Source organism: Nestor notabilis, unplaced genomic scaffold (assembly GCF_000696875.1).
Source record: "Nestor notabilis isolate BGI_N333 unplaced genomic scaffold, ASM69687v1 scaffold1310, whole genome shotgun sequence".
Classification (NCBI taxonomy): Eukaryota; Metazoa; Chordata; class Aves; order Psittaciformes; family Psittacidae; genus Nestor; species Nestor notabilis.
This window is the reverse complement of record NW_009910417.1, coordinates 46,098-69,016: the sequence shown is the minus strand read 5'-3', so window position 1 is coordinate 69,016 and position 22,919 is coordinate 46,098. Positions and strand designations below refer to the sequence as shown.

Here is a 22,919-nt window from a genome sequence, read left to right as displayed (position 1 = left end):
ACTCACTATGCAATGTAAGGCAATGAGACTCCAGGGACAACAACTGCAGCAGCAGACTCAGAAACTTTGCTGTGGCAAAAGCACATGGCCAGGAGCTGCTCAAAGTCCTGTTTGTCAGCTGGCTAAAATAGCTTGGGCAGAGGTGCTGACAAACTCATACCCACACTGCAGCCCAACACCTCCAGCCCTTGTGGGGTTATCGGTGACGTTTGACTCCGAAGCATTTTTTTGCTTGCTGCCAATAGCTATTCCCCTTAGACTATTTGCTTTCACATGCTTTCCCTTTGACACGGCTGCTATTTCTTTGCAATATGTAAACACTCAGAAGGATTTCCATGTTTGTTCTTCACCCAGCGCGGCCAGTCTTTCACAGCTCACTGGGAGAATTGACATGAAGAAGCAGCCGTTTTGCAGGCATTTGGTGGGGTCGTTTTTTTTTTTGGTGCTCTGCTTCTGTCTGTTTCCTCTTGTTTCAAATACAGTTCTGCTCTTGTCTCAGCACTCCGGCACATGGCAGAAAAACGCATTGCTGTTGTCAGAAACACAACACTTACTGTCATCCTACGTGGGTGTCCTTTAATACTAGAGCGCAGTGGAGGCTTTGTGCTGCAAAGCATTTATTTTTCATTTTTCCTCTTCCTAGAGCAACTTTTGATGACTATGAAATTTCTCTTTAAGTCTAAGCTGCTAATGTGTGGCTTTTTCTACACAAACTATGTGAGTTTGCCTACGCTGCTGTAACTGTCTGCCTTAACACAGACTTGCTTCCAAATTGTTCCTGGTGTTTAGTGAGACAATTTGCATCAATAGTAAGAAGAACTGAAAAATCTCAAGATGAATCTGGAAATTATAGGTCCTGACTCCAATCTCATAGATTTCACACAGGCTTGATTTAATAGTTCTGTGCCTTTGTAAAATCAACATGATCTGACTGAGTTTAAGAAATGAAACTATAAAAATTCTCATTTACTGAGGAGCCAATCCTCCAAGTTCCTTGCTAGGACTGGAAAACAAAAAATTCCTTTGGCAAAATTTTTTTAGACTTTCATCCCAAAAAAAATGGAAAATCAGAAAGCTTTCAGAAACTTTCTCCAGGTCTACATGAAAATAAGAAGAGTCCTGTAATCCAAAGCAGGCCCTAGCACAGTGATGGGAACACACGTATTAAGAATAATTCTGGCAAATTAATTCTGGTAAATCAATTATGGTAAAAATCTAGGCATAAAAATTTTCATAGTAGGGATTATGACCCTGAACTTCATTCCTGAGGGAATTTTGACCACAAATTCTGACCAGGAATTTCCTTAACTAACCTGACGTATAAGTATCTATCTTGCTGAAAAATTTTCAGACAGATTTGTTTCATGCGCACGATTACTCAGAAGTCATATTATTATATGACACACTTTAGCAAATGCTTATTTAAAAATAAAGTCTTTTACACAAGTTAGACTGACCCAAGTTAATGTAAAACAGGATTATAAACTGATTTTATTTAACTAATTCCATGGACTGAATGGATGTTTTCACTGCAGTTTAAACCAGTCCAATTTTGTTCTGTTTTAATATGATTAGGAACCTGCCACACTGAAATAGAAATCAGAGCACAGAAACAGGGAAACCAGATTGGTGCTAGCCTAGGTGAAGATAAGGCTTATTCAATGCTGATATTCAATGCTGATATTCAATGCTGATATTCAATGCTGATAACAGCTAAGGGTTGTTTGTGTCCCTTCAGAAGCTCCTTCCAGGATTAAGACATGCATGCACAGGGAAAGGTGTTACTCTCTGCTTAGTATGAATTTTGACATATGACTAGTATAATAGTAACCAAAATGCAAACTGATATTATTAAACTGGGAAGACATCCATATTACCATTAAGAAAATCTCATTTAAATATATATACACACATCTATATGTATGTATGTATACATATACATATATATAAATACATGTTTATATATAAATACATGTATATATGTAAATATGTGTACAGATATTTATATATATATATTTTAATCTCTAGGTGGGATTCCTATATTTCCAGTAAATCCTTTCCTCCTCCAGCTAATTCTGCTGGGCAGGATGGGTTGAAATATCAATGCTGGGCTCATGCTATAAATTACTGTCTTTGAAGAGAAGGTTTTGGGTCTGCTTTAAATCCATCTGAAGAAACTCTCCATTGATTTCAACAACTTTGGGTGGAGATTTTAATGTCTTGTAGTTAGCTTTACAATGCACGATGAACTGGAGGGGTTTTCACTAGTCTTTCACTAGTCTTTGACTAGTCTTTTAACAAAAGTCACCATGCATTTCACAAAAAAAGTGCTGAAAAGGTCAGCGAAATAAGAACTCAAATGTTGATAAAGTAACAAAAATAAAAAAAAGGCACAGAAAATATTTGTTATCCTTATTTATTTAATAAAGAAACATAATAAACTTGAATTTTTCCAGGTACAAACAGCTTAATATGTCCTATGATATTGGCTGATATTTTGCTTGCTCTTTTTGTAGCTTAAAAGTGATTCATGTGGTAGCCTTTATTAATCAACAGAAAAAATGGTAACACTCACCATGCTTATAGACAGTGTGGGCCAACTGTTGAGTTAGTGTTTTTAACGAAATCACTGCACTGGGAGGTTGTATCATTGCTCGATTTGGATCAGCATCTCCATTAATAAAGATCTGCAAGTGAGGCTATTTGAAGTTTTTGAGGGGTGTTCTGCAAACCATATAAAGATACCATTCCCTCTTCGGTTCTAAAGAAATGTAGCACAAAACTATATAAAACCCAATAGAAAACCAACCTTTCAGTTATACATGTTTCGAAAGTAATTTACAATTCGGTTTTAGAAAGTTGCACTGTAAACATCTACAGTTAAGACCCTGTTTCAGATTTTTTTGCGTGATGATTTTGGGTTTTTTACAGGTTTTGGGTAGAAGACAGAACCATTTGTAATAATATCAGGACTATAGGGTCTCATTGCAATGGCAATAAAATGTTCAATGTAAGGGTGAAATGACCAGTGGAAGTGCTCTTCTCTAATATTATCAGTGACCAGCTAATCATTACCTTACATCCTGTTCATTACAGGGCCTGACTATCAATAAGAATATCAGTTGAAAGTTTTCTAACAGAAATTGCAAATAATTAAAATACTTTTAAACTGGCATGACAACTACCACACTGCTGAGTGCAGGCTGGCTATTTCCTTGGGTTTTGAATAGTTTATATTGTGAAAAAAAAATCATATAAGAAATGTTCCTTTTTCTTAGTATTTTTCTTTTTTTTTTTTTTTTTTAAGTCTAAAGATTTGAAAGGAAGATAATTTTACCAGTTGTCAGCCAATAAATGCTTGTTCAGCAAGTAATGAATGCACTATTTTCTTAATTAAGCAGTTTCATTATAGGCAGCAGCTCATTGCTAATGATCAATAAATCCCATTGAGAAGAAAACATTTTAATCAGTAAGTCGTGTCCTCTGTGAGTGTCAGCCACTCTATAAACTCACAAGATACATATATATGTATAGATATATGTATGTGTGTATATATATATGCATATAAATATAAAAATCGCATACTCTTTCTGGGTGATATGTACAGTCAGAATAACATTACAGCATAAATACACAGGAAAGCTGTATAGAGTTTCTCTAATTTGAGAAGCCTTGAGCAATTTTGGTTTGGGGAGGTTAGGGGTAGGAAAGGAGGGAAGAATAAAGAGTGTTTTCATTTTAAGGAACGAAGAGTAGTTCCCTTAAGTTAGAATCTAATTACATACAAGATTTAAAGGCAACAAAATGCCCAGAGGAACAGCCCTATATTATACACCATAGACATGAGGTTAAAAGGGCAAGAGATTACATTTATAATAATACTTATAGAGTACGTTTCATTCCCTTATAGCACTTTGCAACCAAAAGTCTTCCAACACACCTGTGAGGTAGGTAAGTATTATTATCCCCATTTTACAGATGGGTAAACTGAGGCACAGATAGGTTAAATTATTTGCCTAAAAATCATGTACTAAGAATCAGGAATAAACCCCAGGAATCCTGATGGCAAATCCACTGAATTAACTGATAGACCACTCTCAAGTGAATGCCTGAGACACCTCTCAATGAATGGAGAGAATATATTAGTCCATATTTACACAGATATATCATCATCCTTTTGACATGTTATCTTTACATATTCTGGCTTGTTTAGAGGACAGAGAACAATGGCCATAGATAAACTTGACTGTAACATGTTGCTTTAATTCTTGTTGCCAACCCCACGTGGATTTTGGCTCCTTTACAACCTGGGATGTAACTGTCAATGACAATACACCTTAAATACATTCTTGATATCTTTGCTTCTCCAAGGCAAAAAGCATAATTACTCTTCCTTAAAGTGCAATGGCTCATTACAGAAATCTCAAGATTTTCAGTGAAGTCCAACCAAACCCAAGTACAATCAGTCTGAAGGTGAAAAGGAAGAACTTGTCTGTAATGATGGACTTATCTCTATATTCCTCAAACACTTTCTTACATTCTATTGAGGCTGAAAGTTTAATAATAAACAATAGTCTATTTTAGCACGTAAAACCTCTAATACTTATCTACAGCCACATATTCCAACTTTCATCCCACTGTCATTTCTTTGGCCTGGAGCTGATGTACACATCAACTGTAAATACTACTTTGCCTACAGGAATGAGGATATATCTATTTTCTAGTAGATTCTTTTCATTGGTTCCTCTATTTCTTGTCCTTCCCCAGTAATCTAACTGTACCATCTGAGAAAAGGAAAGATGGACACTGAGTAGAAAGGATTCAAAATCTCAAAATTTACGTGCAGATCCAGAGGCAATTCCCCTCCCACCTTCTCGATCACACTGTCTTAGCCGTTCTGCACAGTACAATTGACGTTTTTACTATAAATATTATTAGTAGTAGTATTTTTTGGAGTAATATTGATGCACAGTTTCCAATAAGGCTGCTTAGCTCAGTGTTCCTGGGGAAAAGGTAACCTATCCCACTACCTTAACAGAAACTTTGCCAGCATAGATGGTGCTTTGGAGCACTACACACAAACGTGATGCGCTATTTCTATGGTGAGTTTGATTGGGGTATTCAAAGCAGATTCTTGAAACATACTAAAAAATTAGTGCTTTTATTAACAGTTTTACAAACAGAATGCATTACTGTCTAGTTTCCTGAAGGATAGAACAAGCCATTTCTTTCATTATTTTGACATAAATTCCTTCCCTGTTTTTGTGTTTCTGCTGATGAGCAGTTGCAAGTCCCAAGAGGGAGGGCTTAGTGAAATAAACAGTTAAAATGTTGCTAATTTGGTAGTTTCACTTTGCAACAACTTTCCTCTTCAAGTGATGGGGATCACGCAAGTTCCTATTACCTTGACTCAGAGTTCATCATGAAGAGTGTAAGGATCATTAACCTCCATGGAAAAAGAGACTTTTGTTTTTTAAGTAAAAAAATATCAAATATAATAAATTTATGAAAGACCATTCACAACATATACAGTAAGTGTTACATTTTGCTACAGCAGCTGTGATACTTTTTTTTTTTCTTTTTAGAATGCAAGGTCATACATCGCCATAAGTAAACACACTAATATGAGTAAGACCTTAAATGAATGTATACAGCCAGGCTTTATCTGTGGATATACACTGTGTTTACTGTTTTACAGTCTAGCATATTCTTATTCACACCATTGATATAACAGCTATGACCCTGCAAGGATTCTTCCTGTGTATATATAAATATAAATATTGAGCCAAGTCAAAAAGAGCAGGGTCAAAGGTTATATGACTTACTAGATTCCTGTAGTTAAGGGTAAAAAACTCCATTGTTTCTTTTGCAACTAATTTTTAATAAGAAGGCTGCTTCAATCATTGTGTAGTTACAGCATTACATTCTGTAAACAATATTTTAAAGCATTCTAAACAAACATTTAAACAATTGATTCTTTATCCTTGTCTGGTGAGAGAAGACAATCTATAGCCTCATCGCTTTTGCTGGAGTCTGTCATCTTTAGCTGGAGATTATCACTCGTACCTCTGGTGACACTGTCATAGGATGGAGGGAAAGATGTGGAGGACAGAGTTTCTGATTTGTCTATTGGCCTGCCGTAGTTTTCGTTCATCATATACGCAATAAGACCCTCCTTCTCAGGTGCATCATCCTCGAGGATGCTGCTGTCAAAAGTTCTGTGCCGGTACAAGTAAGATGCCTGCTTCATGGAGCGCCGAAACAAATGTCTCCTGTAGGCCCGCTGGATGACAATGGCAGAGACCTCTTCTTGTTTCCGTCTGAGAGTTGTTGTAATGGGTTCGTAAGAGATCTTAGATGGATTTGCCGCCATGAACTTTTCTTCCATCTGTATTTTAAGGGCATCCATCTCTCCAGATTCTCCTAGCACCCTTTTTGTAAAAGCAAACAAAATATCCAAGCAATGGATCCTATCTCCACTGACCATGGGCAGGTCCATTGCTATGAGTTTGATTTTGTTTGGTTTTGCTATGCGCAAAGGTTCTGACAGCGCATCTGCAAAGTCTGAAAGTGCAGAATACTCAATAAACTGAGTGGCTTCAGGGTCGAACTTCTCCCAGATTTCATAGAACATATCAAAATCATCCTCACTTAGAGGCTCTGTACTTTCCTCAGTGGCTACACTGAAGTTCTCCAAAATAATGGCTATATACATGTTTACAACAATGAGAAATGATATAATGATATAAGTAACAAAGAATAAAATCCCTACAGCAGGGCTTCCACAGTCTCCCTTTGAACCATTTGCATTTGAAAGGTTTGGGTCGCAATGCGGTGGTCCAGTATTTAAAATAGGGTTGAGAAGACCATCCCAGCCAGCTGATGTTGTGATTTGGAAGAGACAGAGCATGCTGTTAGCAAAGGTTTGAAAGTTGAACATGTCATCAATCCCATGTTCCTTCTTAACATAGGCAAAGTTAGCCATGCCAAAAATGGCATAAATGAACATGACCAGAAAAAGCAAGAGGCCAATGTTGAACAGAGCGGGTAGGGACATCATTAAGGCAAACAGAAGAGTTCGAATTCCTTTGGCTCCCCGGATGAGTCTTAGGATCCGGCCAATCCGAGCCAAGCGAATAACTCTGAAGAGTGTGGGAGAGAAGAAATATTTCTGGATGATATCAGAAAGTACGGTGCCTTGAAAAGAAAAGAGACAAATAGCGAGTTAGTACATGGGAAATAATTCCAGGCTTCCCTTTAAAACAATTAGTCAGGATTATGGTTAAAATCAATGAAAAGTTCTCCAGATGGCAAGACCCATGATAAAGGGAATGGCAATGTCATTAGTGTTTTCATGCCCATTTAATCCATGCAAACTTCATTGAGACTATGAGCAAAGGTGTCAGTGACTGCAGCAGTTTTATTGAGGGAAAGCTTGTCTATTGGGAATGAGAAACTAGGAGCAATTCAGACAGAACACAAGTATCTGCAGCTTTTGGCCATAACCCACCTGAGAAATTTATCCTGCAGCTGGTCAGAAATTTTCTGATATGATGTTTTGCTGTAAAATGTTAGCAAGTCAGCTGGTGTGCTGGGCCTGTTTTTCTGAGCTACCATGAGTACAGTGCAGGTTTCTACTGGAAATCTGCTTGGTTGTTGGTTGCTTATTAATTTTTCCAGTTTCCCTGGTGGGCTGCAGAGGAACTAAGAGCTAAGATTGTACTAGCAAGAAATAAGCTTGCATCCTTGTAGCAAAGCTCCTCCTGCAGAAACAGAGCAGCTTGGTCCAGATTGTCTAATGCCAACAGTCCCTGGTTGCACTGAGCCCTGCTGAGCTCATGTCTCCAAGCCCAGCCTGGGAGAGGGCTCACTAGCACGGCCCAAGAACCCTGATGCTGAAACAACCTGGTTGATCACTGGGCAGCACTATGACCAATGTGACAGATCTGGTCAACTGGCTGCTGTGGACATATCCAGAGCATCCAGCATCAAGGCACTGATGACAGCTGCATTGTAGTGATGTTCCCTGGGTGACCCAGATCTTTGAAATCCACATGATCCAAGGCTCCCAAATCACAGGCTGCTCTCTGGGCACCAGAGATCATCTGCACTGGGGTCTTGCAGGTTCCCAGAGTTCTTGCAGATTCTCCCAGGATCCCAGAGAATTTAGAGCAACAGGAGTATCTCTCAGTAAGAAGATGGTTATGTTTTCCTAACATGGTACTTTTTCATTCACCTATTCCCTCCTCCAAAACAGAAACTTTTTTGGAAGAGATGAATTTCTGAGTTTCTTCTGCTCACTGGCGCAGTCGATCATCTTCCAGTTGCTACTCCAACTTCAATGAAAACTAGTCAGCAGGATTTCAGATTCATATTTGACCTGCATTTCTGTAGCACCTAACATACAATATCTGGTTGGGGCTGTAGAACAGCAAAAGGCACAAATTAACAAACTGTCTTTCTCTTTACTCCCTTGGCTATACCAGCGTGTGGTGCTCTAGTGATAATAGGGCTGAGAAAAGCCAGATTCACTGCACCTGCCCAAGCCTGCCCTGAAGGACTGTTTCATACCGTTGTAATAAAAAGTAAACAGCAAAACAATAGCAAGGCACACGTGCCCTTTTCATGTGGCTTTTTTACTTCTCTGTCTTTGACTGTTATGCAAAACTGGAGTTAAGGGTATGGTGCTAGTTCTGGACCATATTTTATTACTATAAACCATTAAATATACATTGAAACCAATACTATGGTATCATAAAACTCATCATTTTGCTGATCACACGAGTTACTGTTAGGCAGCATTATGTTATATTATACTTAACATATTTTTAAAATATACTTAGGATCCAGTTCCCTGAGTTAAAAGTGTGTATTATTGAACAAAGCCTTTGTCTAATTAATTTTATGTCTGCCTTTTTAACTTTGGAGCTTGGGTAAAAATCCAGGTTCACCTACCTACGATAGAGAGAATCACAACAACAAAGTCAAATATGTTCCAGCCATTGGTGAAGTAGTAGTGTCGCAGAGCCAGCATTTTGATGATGCACTCCCCAGTGAAGATGGCAACAAAAAGCATGTTGATTTTATGGAGGATGTTCACTTTTTCTTGACTTTGGTCATCCGTTTCCACCATCATGGTAACCATGTTAAGGCAGATGAGGATCATGATGGAGACATCAAAGGCTTGTTTTGAGACAACATCAAAAATAAAACCTTGGTATTTGTTCTGCAGGAAATGAGAAGATTTAGTTAGGAAATCTGAATAATTTCAAAATGATTACATTAATGTCTCCTGATTGGTCAGAAAGTAGAGGAAAATAGAATATATACTGCTTTATAAACTTAAAGATGATGACGAATGGTTGTATGATGAGTTTTCAAACCCATTTACTCATAATGCTTCTTGAAACTACTGAAAAAGTACTCTGGACTGGGGCCATCGACTCATTCAGTGTGGCAGGCATGTGGCCAGTGGCATATGTAAGTTGCATACGTAAACTGGACTTCTAATCAATATTGCAGAACAGAAGGAATTTTGTATCACAGGTCACTGGACTTGCAAATATTGTCAAATGTCAAACCATGCCAATTTTAAGTGGCTTTCATCTGGGAGGGCTTACCCTTCCTATACGGGGAAGTTGAATTGCATTTATTATATTAAATAAATATTCAGCTATTACATGAATCCAACCACATTATGCCATTCTTACCAGTGGCCTTGGGATTGGCTTTTGAGGTTTCTTAGATCCCAGCTTTTTCATTGCATTATAATACTTTTTCTGTTCTTCTGTCATAAAGATGTCCTGGCCACCTAAGTATAGGGTGAGAACAAAGCTATTACTTTTGATGAAAAGAGCTCCACTGCCCCCATCCAAAGTTCAGGGCTGAATTCTTTTCTGTTTTCTTATTTCCCTTTTCATGTAGCTTTTATCAGAATATCTGAGATGGTGTGCTGGTTTTGGTGGAGATAGATTTAATTTTCTTCACAGTACCTACTATGAGGTGATGTTTTGGATTTGTGCTGAAAACAGAGTTGGTAACACAGGGATGTTTTAGTTACTGCTGAGCAGTGCTTGCACAGAGCCAAGGTCTTTTCTGCTTCTCACCCCACCCCACCAGCGAGGAGTCTGAGGGCACACAAAGAGTTGGGAGGGGACACAGCCAGGACAGCTAACCGCAGCTGACTCAAGGGATATTCCATACCATATGACATCTGCTCAGCAATAAAAGCTGGGGAAGAAGGAGGAAGAAGGGGACATTCGGAGTTATGCTATTTGTCTTCCCAAACAACCATTACATGTGATGGAGCCCTGCTTTCCTGGAGATGGCTGAATGACTTCCTTCTTTTGCTTTGCTTTTGCATGCAACTTGTGTGGGTTGAGACAAAATGTCTTTGTCTCAACCCACAGGTTTTCTCACTTTTACCCTTCATATTCTCTTCCTCGTCCCACTGGGGAGAGAGTGCTTAGTTGCCAGCTGGGGTTAAACCCTAACAGAAGGGCTTGATGAGGTGCAGTGCTAGGAGCTGTTTATGGTATGGAGGCAAAGGGCAGGAGACACAGAGCAGTGCAGTCAGCCAAGGAGAGGCAAGACTTAGATTATGTCTCCACTCAAGGTAGGTCTGAGGTGAGAGAGGAAAATGTAAGAGCCTCAGCCCTTTGTTCAGAGCCTACATAGCAGTAAGAAACACAGCTCTCAGGCCAGGTTGCTTCTCCCTGACCCTGAGGGACACTGCTTGTGCATGGGGGACACCAGGGTGGTCTGTGCTCCTGTGGCAGTTTGTGCCACAGAACCCATATGCATGGAGCTGCTTCACTACTTTCTGTATGGAATATAATCCCCCAGCCTGTATTTTCAGGATGCTCATCCTATGGAAGCATTAGGGGCTGCTACAACTGTGCTTTTGTAAAAGTCCTGCAAGGTGGTTTCTGTGCCTGTTCTGTCAAGGCTAATCTCAAGGCTAATGTGGCAAAACCACTGCTTATAAATCTATCCCTTGCCTGGCTCTCTGCAGCAATCACAAGGTGATGTGTAGCATATGCACTACTTATCTTTTTCTTTTGTTGGTTAAAATTGTCAATGATAACACCAATGAAGAGGTTCAATGTGAAGAAAGACCCAAAGATGATGAAAATCACAAAGTACAGGTACATGTATAAATTACATTCCCATTCAGGCTGCTCCTCACACTGCAAAGGGAAAACGGAAAAAGTGAAAATGACACCATTTCTGCACATGTCAAAATATTAATGCAGTTAAAAGAAAACTGTCCATTTGCAAAGAAGATTAAGAAACAGGAAAAACGGTGTAACTCCCACTAGCAGACTCAACCTCCTCAGTCTTTTTGAAGTTTACCACTAGCATCTGCAAGGCCACAGTAATTTCAGCTCTGATTCACAATGCTGTCACAGCGATCACACTATCACACTGCTCCAGAAAGAGCAACTTCCGAATAAATCCTATATAATGTTCTCAGTCTGAACCCAGAAGAGAAGACGAATCAATTTTCTGATTAACCATAATCTTACATGAACAATGGTACTTATAAAAAGCAAAAGTATGATCATAGTAAAATTCAATGCTACTGAAAACCACTGTATTTAGAAGTACAATTTTTCTTTTATGAAGGGTGGAAATGAGTAAGATCTCTTGAAGAAGTGAGCAATATAGTCCAGTAGCCTCAAATCACATGGTTCAGATTTGCCCCACCAACTCTGGGTATCTAATCAACATGTCAGAAGCTTGCATTTCCCTAAATGACAAATTTTCTCATGTAAAACCCATGAGTTTAATTCTGCAGCAAGGAGAATACACACACATGTACATGTAGTACAAGAATAAATCATCATCATGAGCCATGTTATGCAAAGGTACTTCTCTGTCTCTATGATGCCATGAGATTTTTCCACCCATTATTCTTAGAGTTAGGGGTCTACTCCCTGTTACTCAGTTTAGCCTGTCAAATTCCCGTTGTCAGAAAGCAACCTCAAAAATTTACAGTAAGTGTAATCTTGTTTCTCTAACATTATTAAAAGACAGAAAGGAGACTTCAGGTCCTTCAATAGAACAATAAACAAATCACTGCATGTAATGCAGCAAGGGAAATGGTTTTTTAATCATAGACTCATAGAAAGGTTAGAGTTGGAAAGGACCTTATTATTTATTATTAGGAAACCTGAAAGCTGAACAGGATGCAAGTAAGAACTGGGCAGTCACCAGCACCCAGAGCTCCAGCAGATCTCAAGCCAGAGCTGGAAGCTCACACGAGCCTCCTTCCCTGCGATGAGCTCCTCCACCCTCCTTGAATGGAGCTCCTGGTTGCAGAGAAGAAACTTGCTCAAGGTTAAGGGAGGGTTGACTGTGCGCGAGCCTCCTTCCCTGCGATGAGCTCCTCCACTCTCCTTGAATGGAGCTCCTGGTTGCAGAGAAAAAACTTGCTCAAGGTGAAGGGAGGGTTGACTGTGCATGTTGCAGAGGAATGTAATTTAAACCCAGAGCTTTTAAATAGGTTCTATTATCAGAAGTTAGATCCTTGGAAAATACTGCAGTCAACAGGGAGAGTGGAAGAAACAGAGAAGATAATTTGGGTTTTTGGTATACTCAGTCTCACCCTGGAGGTGCCTCTCTGTGTTAGGAATTTTGCAGTAGAAAGAGATAAATCAGTTGAGTAGAACTGAGGGCTACATTTGTTTTAATCTCAGGGTTGTGATGGTTCAATAGCAGCTGAAAAATATGAAGGTCTGCAACTGTCTTCACCAGAGTAAGAGAGGGACTGGCAACCTGCATGTTTTTCTTGTTGTTAAACACCATGAATGCTGCAAAAGTCAATGGAAAAGGAAATTATTAATTTTGTTGTAGTCTCCTACCTCTCGTGAATCCACTGCTGCATACATGATATCCATCCAACCTTTAAATGTCGCCTGAAAAAAACCCACAAAATACATATTTAGGCATATTAAATGGGTATATCTTGAGATGATGATATCATCTCTGTGATGAGTTTTCAAAATGCAATGCTGAGCTTGTTCTTCACAGTTAATGAATTAAAGAGTTTATGTTCATTTAGATATTTAAAATCTATAATTGTTTTCTCCTGGATTTTCTCATTCATGTTTTCTGATCTTCTACACTTGTAGGAATAAAACAGGTATTTTTAAAAGATTTTAAAAAGATATTTAAAAAAGGACAGAAAACATGGCAATTAAATCTTTGGAAGTTTTGATCTTAAGTATTTCAAGAAATTAAGAGTTACAGCTACACAGGACAACTGAGTGCTGTCACGCACAAGTCTCCGATCGGTTGAGATGGATCCCATCCATATTACTTGTTCAGACTGATGGGCAGTGACTACATTGTAGGATCCCACTGAAGCTTGGATTCTGCCCACTTTTAGAACAGAATAAATCAAGGCAATGTTAAAGCCCAGGGAGTCACATAAATCACAGCTTACTTGAAAGGAGCAAAGGCAATCAACACCTGCTGTAGCCTGGCCCTGGAAACTTGATCTGCTTTACTGTTCAGGTTTTTTTTTTCTTTTTTTCCCCACCTCTTTTAATCAGGGTTTTTTGTTTTGTTTTGTTTTGTTTTATTTATTTTTTTAAATTGTTTAAGCATAGGGGGTTTCCATAGTGTCTTTTACTGGAACCTGCAATGGAGAAAGGGCAGTGACAACACTCCTAGGAGAAACATGTAGAAGTGATTTTTACTGTTCTATAGTAAAACCATGACTCTTTGCTCTAAATATATGCCTTTCATTAGACACAGCCTGATGCCAAACATACCTGGCCTAAGCCACATTGCCTTTATATTGGTTCTCTGTGGTTGTTTCTCGTTTGACTTCTGACCCATTTAGACTTACCCTGGATTTAAAATCAGTGTGAGCAGATAATGAGGCCTCTTTTAGATTTATTCTTATAATTAGATTTACACTAGCATGCATGAAAGACCTGAGCCCAGTATTTTTTTGCATTCTACTCAAATTTAGGTTGAATTTTCTCCTGGTGTGTGGGCACGCAATTCTGGATAACACAAATAGGAATTTGGCCAGGAGAAACCTAGGCATTTGTGTTGAGCTAGGTATATCCAGCAGTTTTAGAAATGCTCCATTATACACTCTTTATTATTAAATTAAATTCTGGAAGAAATGCTGCCTTCTCATTTACCTCTGAAGGCTACTGAGGCAAAGAAAAATGTAGTACAAGAAGTCAACCATATTTCTCATGAAAGTATATCTAAACTACTGTGTGAAAGTTGCATTCTTTTTTATCTACTGGTCGAAAGAGAGTAAATGTCCCAAATCAGAACCTTTTGGAAATTCTATTCCATGGTACTGTGTATTAAAACCACTTTAGAGGTAAAGTGTTTAAAGGAATGATCAGGAAGAGTGGATGGGATGGAACAAGAAATCCTTTCCCTTTGGCACAAGACAATATGATCTTAGCCTGTATTTTTCTCCTACTTAGGAGGAAGTCTTTTCTCTTGAGTACCTATTTTACCCCTCAGTGTGTAGCACAGACATGAGAGACTCTACTGCAAGGCATGGTGGTTTATAGTGATAACAGATGGTGAAGTGATCTGACAAAAACAAATATGAAGAGAATGGAGTACTGTGACTTTCTGTTTCCCAGTTGTCCAGAAGTAAGAGAATTAAAAATCCGTGGGGCTTCTGGAAAGCTTCCCTAGACACTTCATCTGCAGAGGGTAAAAGATACTGAGAATGAAAGAAATTATAACACTGGGGAAAGAAATTATTTATCTGGAATTAGTAACCACTTACTCTCTGGATAAGGAAGTGACAAAATCTTCATGGGAGTGTTTGTGATATTATCCTGCCTGGAAGCTATCCAGAGAAACACCATTTTCTACTGAAACTGTCATGTGATGAGATTATCTACCGATAAACTCATCTTGAGGATTACATTTTGTTATTTGACTGGTGGTTAGAGCTGCAATGCAGTAAATTAGTGGGGAGGAGGATGGCGCTAACTGCCCTCAAACCAAATGATGCCTTAAAATAAAGAAAGCCTTTAAATCTGTGAGGATTTGAGATATTTTTTTTCTTGAAAAGGACTGTAATAGTGCAATAAAAATGACTGCTTTTGACAGAGGAAATACTGGTCTTCACATTTCTGAAATGCTTCTTTAAGCATTACTGTTAGTGAGAGACACTTCTGAAAGCTAAAACACAGCCATCAACAGTACAGCCAAACTATGTACATTTAAGTTGGCTATGCTAACTCCACTATCTGCTGGCTTTCCTGTTGAATTTCTCAGTTTGTTCAATTTCACCACAGCCCCAATTTTATAACATTTGTTTTATGTTTATTTTGTGTTAAGATGATTTGCTGGGAAGGGCATCACTGAGCACTGGACCCACCACAGAGGTCTGCGCTGTGCTAGACTACATGGGCTCCAGGGACTCTGCATCTGGTCCCCTTGAATTTCCACCAGTAATTCCTTATGGAAATACTGCTTATTCCTGACCTTTGGACATAGGGGGAAATCTACCCTAGTGCACCAATTTATGGTTTATTCAGAAGCAGGTATTTTTTGCACATTTTGCATCCACAGTGAAAGTAAAATCTAGTATTATGCTTTAGAGAAGTGCAAGGGATCATGTAACTCAGTAGCTTTAGACACATGCTGCTGTCTCATGACCATTTTGTAGCTGATTTATGAGCTCAGTCATGACTTAGAAGCTGGCACGAGGGGTTCACTTAACTCTACAGCTCCTGAGTGCTGTACTGGTCTAGGAGTGCTTCTGTTATCTTCCCATGCCTTATCTGGAGTCCCAGAGTGATGAAGAGTTGTAGGACATATGAGATATAAGTCTGTTCCTATCTAAGAAAAACTTTTCCAAGCAACCCAGATGCTGGGTGAGAGACCACTTGTTTTCTTGTTGTTCTTCAATAGATTGCTGAAATTTCAAGATATGTTGTGAAAAAATAAGAGGAGGTCATCATAACATGAAGAAAATGATGCTTTAAGGGAAATGCAAAACTCCTGATGGAAATTTAAGATATTTCTTTGTTCAGCTCAAATACAGATTTATAGAAGATAGGTGCTGTGATCTGCAAAGCAATTCTGGGAATATAGAAAAAGCATTACTGAAGCACTGGGTTGTAGCAATAATTTTTTTCCTACTAGATTAGGTGTTAAGGGTGTTAAATCCCCAGAAGAGTGAATCATCATTCTTGGAAATTAGAAAGTTATGCTAATAAAGATCTTTTCTTCCCTGTGAATGAGGCATTTCTCTTGCTTGTAGTGTGAGCAGAGATTACCTCCTATTCTAGTAATCTGCAGTGAGACAGACAATTTGTTTGTTGGAGAAGCTTGTAACCTGACTGACCACTTCACATGAATGTTTTCTCAGGCTCATCAATTCAAAGTAGCATGTTCAGAACAACATGATGGATCCTAAACAAGGTAGGAAAAGAACAAAGGATATATGGAGAAAATTTCATGCAGTCATCAACTACACTGTCAGCAAGTCTGTCTCTGGATAGTAGTAAGCCTTAAAGCTTCCATAGTAGCAACTTCTCATTTCTTTCAAAGATGCTGTAGAAATGACGACAGAACATTAGGCAGACAGATTTGTTTTACAAATTTCCATTTGGATTTTCAGACACATTCAGGCATCCAAAGGTAACTTCAGAGTCACTTAAATAGTGTGCTGCAGCAGCTGAAAATGTCAACAGCCAAAAGACAAGGCCCACTTAAAAGCTTGTATTTTGGATCCCAGAGGGTTGTAACCAAAATGCTTATCTCATCATTGCTACACACTGTCTCAGCATGCACAAAGATGTAAGGATGTGTCTGTCTCTTTAGGAGAGCTGAGCTGTTAACTGATCCCCTGCAATTCCCATGGCAGTTTGCTCATGAAATGCAACCCCGTAAGGATGATATTTGGCAAAAAGCACCTGTAACTGACACTCCTTGGCTGGAGTCTGGCAAAGGAGATCCAGATGTTTGGGCTCCTTCTCTGTGGGTGTCATCTTTACACTTCATTGCCTAAAACTGTCATTAGCAACAGACATAAGAGCTCCAGGTGCAGAATAAAAGTTAAAATCAAGCCTCTAATGGCATCTGGCTCTTGCCCTTCCTCCTGGAAGAAGGAGTCAAACACCTGCTGAGCAAGGTTTTAGGACTCCCTCATTTCCCACCATAATTGGTTTGTCCAGCCAGCAGACACTACATTTATGGCACTTCTTTTGTACTTTTGCAACTGGAAAAACTACCTCTCTGCTACTCAATACAGGATCACAGGTTTGAAAGAACCCTGCAGGGTCATCATGTCCATTTTCAAAAATGGACAGCAGCACTAGAAAACAGCAGTACTAGACCATCCTTTGAGAAATGTGCCAAGATCCATCTTACGACCAGTTATGTTTCTTCTGCCATCGCTGATTGCAACAGAAGGCAGCCCCACCTGGAGAATGCAATCAGTATCACCATTACCAAGTGCCCAGGAACTGATACTGCAGAACATCAGAGGAGACTGCTTCAGGATACTCCTCAGGAAATGCCTTATAGAAGAAATGGTGAAGGAGTAACTACAACTCTGATGGAGTTTTTCACCAAACTAAGGTAAGGTATATTATTTTAAACCTGGAAATTTTTGCTCAGCTAAATTGAATGTTTAAATAAAAGACAAACATAGAATGAAAAATCTAATTAAAGATGCTTAAAGTGAATTCATCTGCCCTGCATGGGTGAGCTGAATATTATAATTACATGCAAAAGATAAAACTTGCTCTAGCAAGTTCAGCTTTATGTCATGGAAAGAACCAAAAGTTGTTGTGCTCATTCTAACCTTTCTGCTCTCCAGAAGTTACGAAAGCAAAGACTCAATGGAAAACTGTCAGAAGATCTCAAACTCAAGTCTATGTGTACCAGGAACAGAGTATATAAGGATAAACATTTTTACAGGAAAGGAAAGCCATTTTATACAGCAATTTCATGTGTCTGTGACAAAGAAAGAAAGATCTGGGAGAAAGCAAACTTGTATCATGGGAAGGAGAAAGGGTGTCAGATCTCATCAGGACCTATGGGAGGCTGATGCCTTCTTGGGAGGGCAGGCAGGGGCCCAGGGCAATACCCTACTGCATTGCAAAGGGTGCATTTCTACATACGGCAACCGAATTGAGCTCCCAGCATGCTAGCTTTTATCCAAGAAGCAAGGAATGACATCACAGGTGCTTCAAGAAAGTAACCTCCTCATCCAAGGATGTGGTGAGGGACTCGTTTAACTCTGTGTACATAAAATGCAATATGACAAACTCCTAGAGCATTTCCAGCCTTGTACTAGGCTTCAGGGCAAATTAGGAACAATGGAAATAAGTTAATCATTACCACTATTTTATATGAAGGTCCCATGGAACTGAAACATGAAGCAATTTGTATAAAATAGCTCAGCAGTCGAGCAGCAGAGCGGGATCAAGAAGGTGGAGTCTCATGTGGCTCTATCCATTAGGTTGTGCTACATCACAACACAATAAATCTCAGCGCATACAACCTGTTTATCTGTGTTCTACATTTGCTGCTGAAAAGGGTTGTAAAACTGGCTTACTTCTGTCTTTAGAGATCAAATATTGCAATCGTCTTTGAGCCTCAACAGTCTCTTCTCTGATATTCTCTCACCACCTTTCCAGAGACACCAGGTTGTGTAGAGTTGCAGCAATCTGATGATCACCTTGTTTCATAGTTAGGTTCAGTCTGACTCGTATTTAGCAGCTGGAAGTTATGTGAGGAACCAAAATAAGAGACACGAGTGTCCTTCTTGAACATCTCCATGGAAGCAGAAGACTGTAAATTAAAGGTTCCTTTGTGACTACAGCTTTATGCTAAACCTTTCAGTTGTGTAACTGAAGGCACTGCAACTTCATTTTATCCCAGCAGGCTACAGTGAAGTCCCAGGCTCTTCAGGAAGGCCAGTGCATTCTATCTGCATGAACAGCCCTTCCTGGACCGTGACTTTTTGTTTCTGGTACTGAACTTTGCTCTGGATTACATTATTGACAAAAAGGTCTTTAATTCATCTCAGTAGTCCAATCACCTCCCAGAGGGTTATATCAGTAATGTATCAGAAACTCAAATTAAACCCAAAAGCTGTCATAAATATCTCTAGGCCAAATGAATACACCAAATATAACTAATTTATACTTGAGGAAAGGAATTCCCCTGATGTCTGAAAAAAACAGAAAAGCATAGAGGTTAACCCAAGTATTTAAACTGATTATTTCAAGGGAACAAGCAACATTTGTTCAATAGTTTCTGGCAGTCACACTTACCACTTGTAGCAGAGCCAGATACCCAGCACCAACATTATCAAAGTTAACTTTAACTTTTGTCCAGTAAAACGTGCCTGACACATTATAGAGTATACAGTCACTCATGTTGTTAATAATTTTAGAGTCTAAAGGCATATCTCCTTCTGTCTTATTAATGCACTTTCCAAACTTTCCAGCAAAGAGGTTCACTCCCATGATGCTAAAGATGAGCCAGAAAATGAGGCAGACAAGCAGAACATTCATGATGGAAGGGATGGCTCCCACGAGGGCATTGACCACCACCTTAGAGAAACAGGAGAGGAAAAACAGAATTAATGTCAGCACCTACACAGACACTTCACTAACAAGCTGTTTTGGGCCCTTGATTAACTGGGCTGAATCCTCTCATGGTGACAGGTGATCAAGTATTAATACTACCTGAGGAGCCAGATCACCATTAAAGGCTTCACACAAAATAATTATTTTTCTCTTTTTGTAGCTGAAGATCTAATCTGTTGGCATCCCACCCATGGGATGATGTTTTTTTCAAGAGGAATCTTTTAATTCAAGGGCAATCTGTGAAGTCACCTTGACCTCTCAGATCCTACTGGATAGTATACTTTAGTCAAACTACCTCTCATAATCATAAGATTAATTGGAAATGGCTGGGGTACACCACGGTGTCCTGGCTGTGGCTGGGGCAGTTTAATTTTCTTCCTAGTAGCTGGTACAGTGCTATGTTTTTGGCTTTAGAGAGAACGATGAGAACGATGCTAATAAAACACTGATGTTTTAGCTGTTCCCACATAGTTGTTATCCTGATCAAGGACTTTTCAGTCTCTCATACTCTGCCAGTGAGGAGAGGTACAAGAAGCCAGGCGGGAGCAGAGACAGGACACCTGACCCAAACTGGCCAAAGGGGTATTCCATACCTCAGCATGTCATGCCCAATATATAAACTGGGAGGAGCTGATCGAAAGGGGACAGGCTGGGCACCAGTCAGTGGTGAGTAATTGTATTGTGCATCACTTGGGGGTTTATTTGGTTGTTTATTTTATTTTATTTTATTTCTTTCTCTCCATTATTATCATCATCAACATTATTATCAACATTATTATTATTATCAACATTATTATTATCATCACCGTTGTCATTATCATTATCATAATTATTATTGTTGTTGTTGTATTTTACTTAATTCCAATTACTAAACTGTTTTTTTCTCAACCGATGGGGTTTATCTTTTTATTCTTTCTTCTCCCCATCCCACCAGGGCAGGGTGAAGGAAGGAGGAGTGAGTGAGCATCTGCATGGTCCTTAGTTGCCAGCTGGGCTTAAACTGTGGCACACAGTGTCTCAGACAGAAAATATTTCTGAAATCTTTACTGAACTCAGTCCTTGGGATGTGAAATCTAGCTGTGATAAGTTTTGCTTATTTAAATAATACCTGATAGAGACATACTGTATTAAGCCAGCTTCCGCTGTCTTTACGCATGATTAAACCAGTGAATCCATTCTAATTTAACAACAAACGCATTGTTTTTTCCTGTGACATGCTGTAAAGTTCCTACACACCAACGGAGGCACGGATTTAAACCCCTGTGTAAAATCACACATAAAAATGAAAGGCAAAAGGAGCTTTCAAAGTGTGGGAATGTTGGCACTGGACACCATTCTGAAACCATGCAAAAGAAATAAAGGTCAGACCATCTACAGACCCTCTACAGTTGTGAGGTTTGAATGCAGCATTATAATACTAGTACATCAACCAGGCAGGATGCAAATCATTTAGTGTTTTGAGCATTAATACACTTATGGATTCCAAACATTACACTAAAGACATTTTCTGAGGGAAGAACACTATCACGAAATGTAATTTTTCCTTTCCTATGCCAACAAGGTTTCTCCATATTCACAGCTTTTGGAGATGCTGCCATTGCATGGTCCGCACAAAGAAGTCTGTGCAGACACCAGACCTGCTATATGAATTTGTCTCCATCTCTGTCTCATGCTTTGGATATTAAAATCTAGTAGGCAGACACTAAGCTCTTTCTCTTCTCTATCTACATTTCTGAAACTGAGACAAGATGATATCGATCCATAAAAATTAGATTTTATTCCATGACTATGGGAAATACCAGCTCTTGCATTAGTGTCCAATTTTCTGAGAAGATAATAATGTAACATTTGTTTCCTCATCATTTATGCATTGCTGAGGAAGAAAAATACCCAGAGGAGCAAACAGATTACCAAATCAAGTATTTATTTGGGTATAGCCTTGGCCCTTGTCAAAGTAGCTTTTATTTGATGCTATGCAGGACAATATTTTTGTTCAATTTTAATGCATGCCAGCACAGAGCCACTGCACTTATGTCACATATGCTGCTGACCCCAGCTCCCACCTGCAAGCCCTGTGACAGGACAGAAACTTCCAGGTACCAGCAGTGGAGGTAATGGCTGTGCCTGCCTCCTGCTTTTTTCCTTCTGCTGATTTATATTCACTGGCTTGTAGATAACAAAACACGACATGAGTCTGGAGCAAATCCCATAGCACCTCTTTGAATGAATTATTAACAGGGGGTTTCATTCTTCTCTCATTGCTTCTGCTCTTACACCAGCATGATGCCATTTCGTCTGCTGGAAGCACTCCTGATTGTTCTGAGACAAGTGAGAGGACTTATAGACCTGGATACATAAAGGCAAGTTATTATCATAAATTCATGTTAAAAGTTCACCTGCAAACCTTGCTGTGGAAAGGGCTGAATTTCTGCTGCATCTAGGATTAGCAACATCTATAGCCATATATAAGAAAAGGTTTTATACCGCTTGGTTTCTGTCAGCATCTTTATAGGTAAAACCACACAACATAAAAACTGAGCCACCTTCTGCCCTAATCCACAGTAGTGCAAACCTATAGCATGTGCCTGGCCCTCAGCTTTCATGGGCCATCTTCTCAGCTGAAGCTGACTCAGATTTTAAATCCATAAATAGACTTGCATGGTATCTTTGTCCCCCCTTTGCTATAACAGAGCCCACCAGGCTTCCCACAGTATTTTCAGGCCCAGGTTATAACTCCTAGCCAAACCTGGACACAGCTTTTGCAAACACATCTTATTTACAGTGTCACGATGTCAAATAACAGATGAAAATGTTATCATTAGATAATCTATTCCTGGTGTTCTTTGTCCTCATTGTCAGAAACAAGTGTTGTATTTTTAAGTTGAATTTGCCAAACTTGAGGCACTAGTTGGCTGTCATTAGGTATCTTCTCCTATCATTCCTGTCTTCACAGCAGGTGAGTTACCACTGAATATTACTTTGGGTAATTAAAAAAAACAGAGCTTCTTTCTAACTGTCATGGTTCCTTCAGGTTTCTAATCATGCTCATAGTTCCCTGCAGAGAATTTCCCATTTTTAACACTCCATTTCCAGCAGTTTGGTGGAATTCCAGTGTTGAAGCACTGCCCTCACCCCCTGTTTGCCGGGTTATTCGCCTACATATTGAGAGATTCTAATAGTCACCTCATTTATCAGACCTGCTCAAAACCTGGTATACTGTTGAGCAGTCATCCCGATCCCTAAGTCCTTCCCAGCTGCTGTTTTCTAAGAAATATCCCCAGACTGACCTACTTTCCTCCTCCTGAGGTGTAT

At 39.2% G+C, this 22,919-nt stretch overlaps 1 protein-coding gene across 1 annotated transcript in view; it reads right to left on the bottom strand.

Annotated features, from left to right (window-relative positions):
- Nucleotides 1-5,593: 5,593 nt before the first annotated feature.
- Nucleotides 5,594-22,919, bottom strand: part of LOC104402042 (sodium channel protein type 5 subunit alpha-like) — a gene marked incomplete at its 5' end in the record, with an annotated part of 55,832 nt that continues 38,506 nt past the window's right edge. Inside the window, 6 exons of the mRNA XM_010009812.1 lie at nucleotides 5,594-7,197; nucleotides 8,956-9,226; nucleotides 9,711-9,811; nucleotides 11,048-11,189; nucleotides 12,867-12,920; nucleotides 19,290-19,571. Of these exons, the coding sequence (XP_010008114.1) occupies nucleotides 5,963-7,197; nucleotides 8,956-9,226; nucleotides 9,711-9,811; nucleotides 11,048-11,189; nucleotides 12,867-12,920; nucleotides 19,290-19,571 (2,085 nt within the window). The remainder of the gene's footprint in view (nucleotides 7,198-8,955; nucleotides 9,227-9,710; nucleotides 9,812-11,047; nucleotides 11,190-12,866; nucleotides 12,921-19,289; nucleotides 19,572-22,919) is intronic.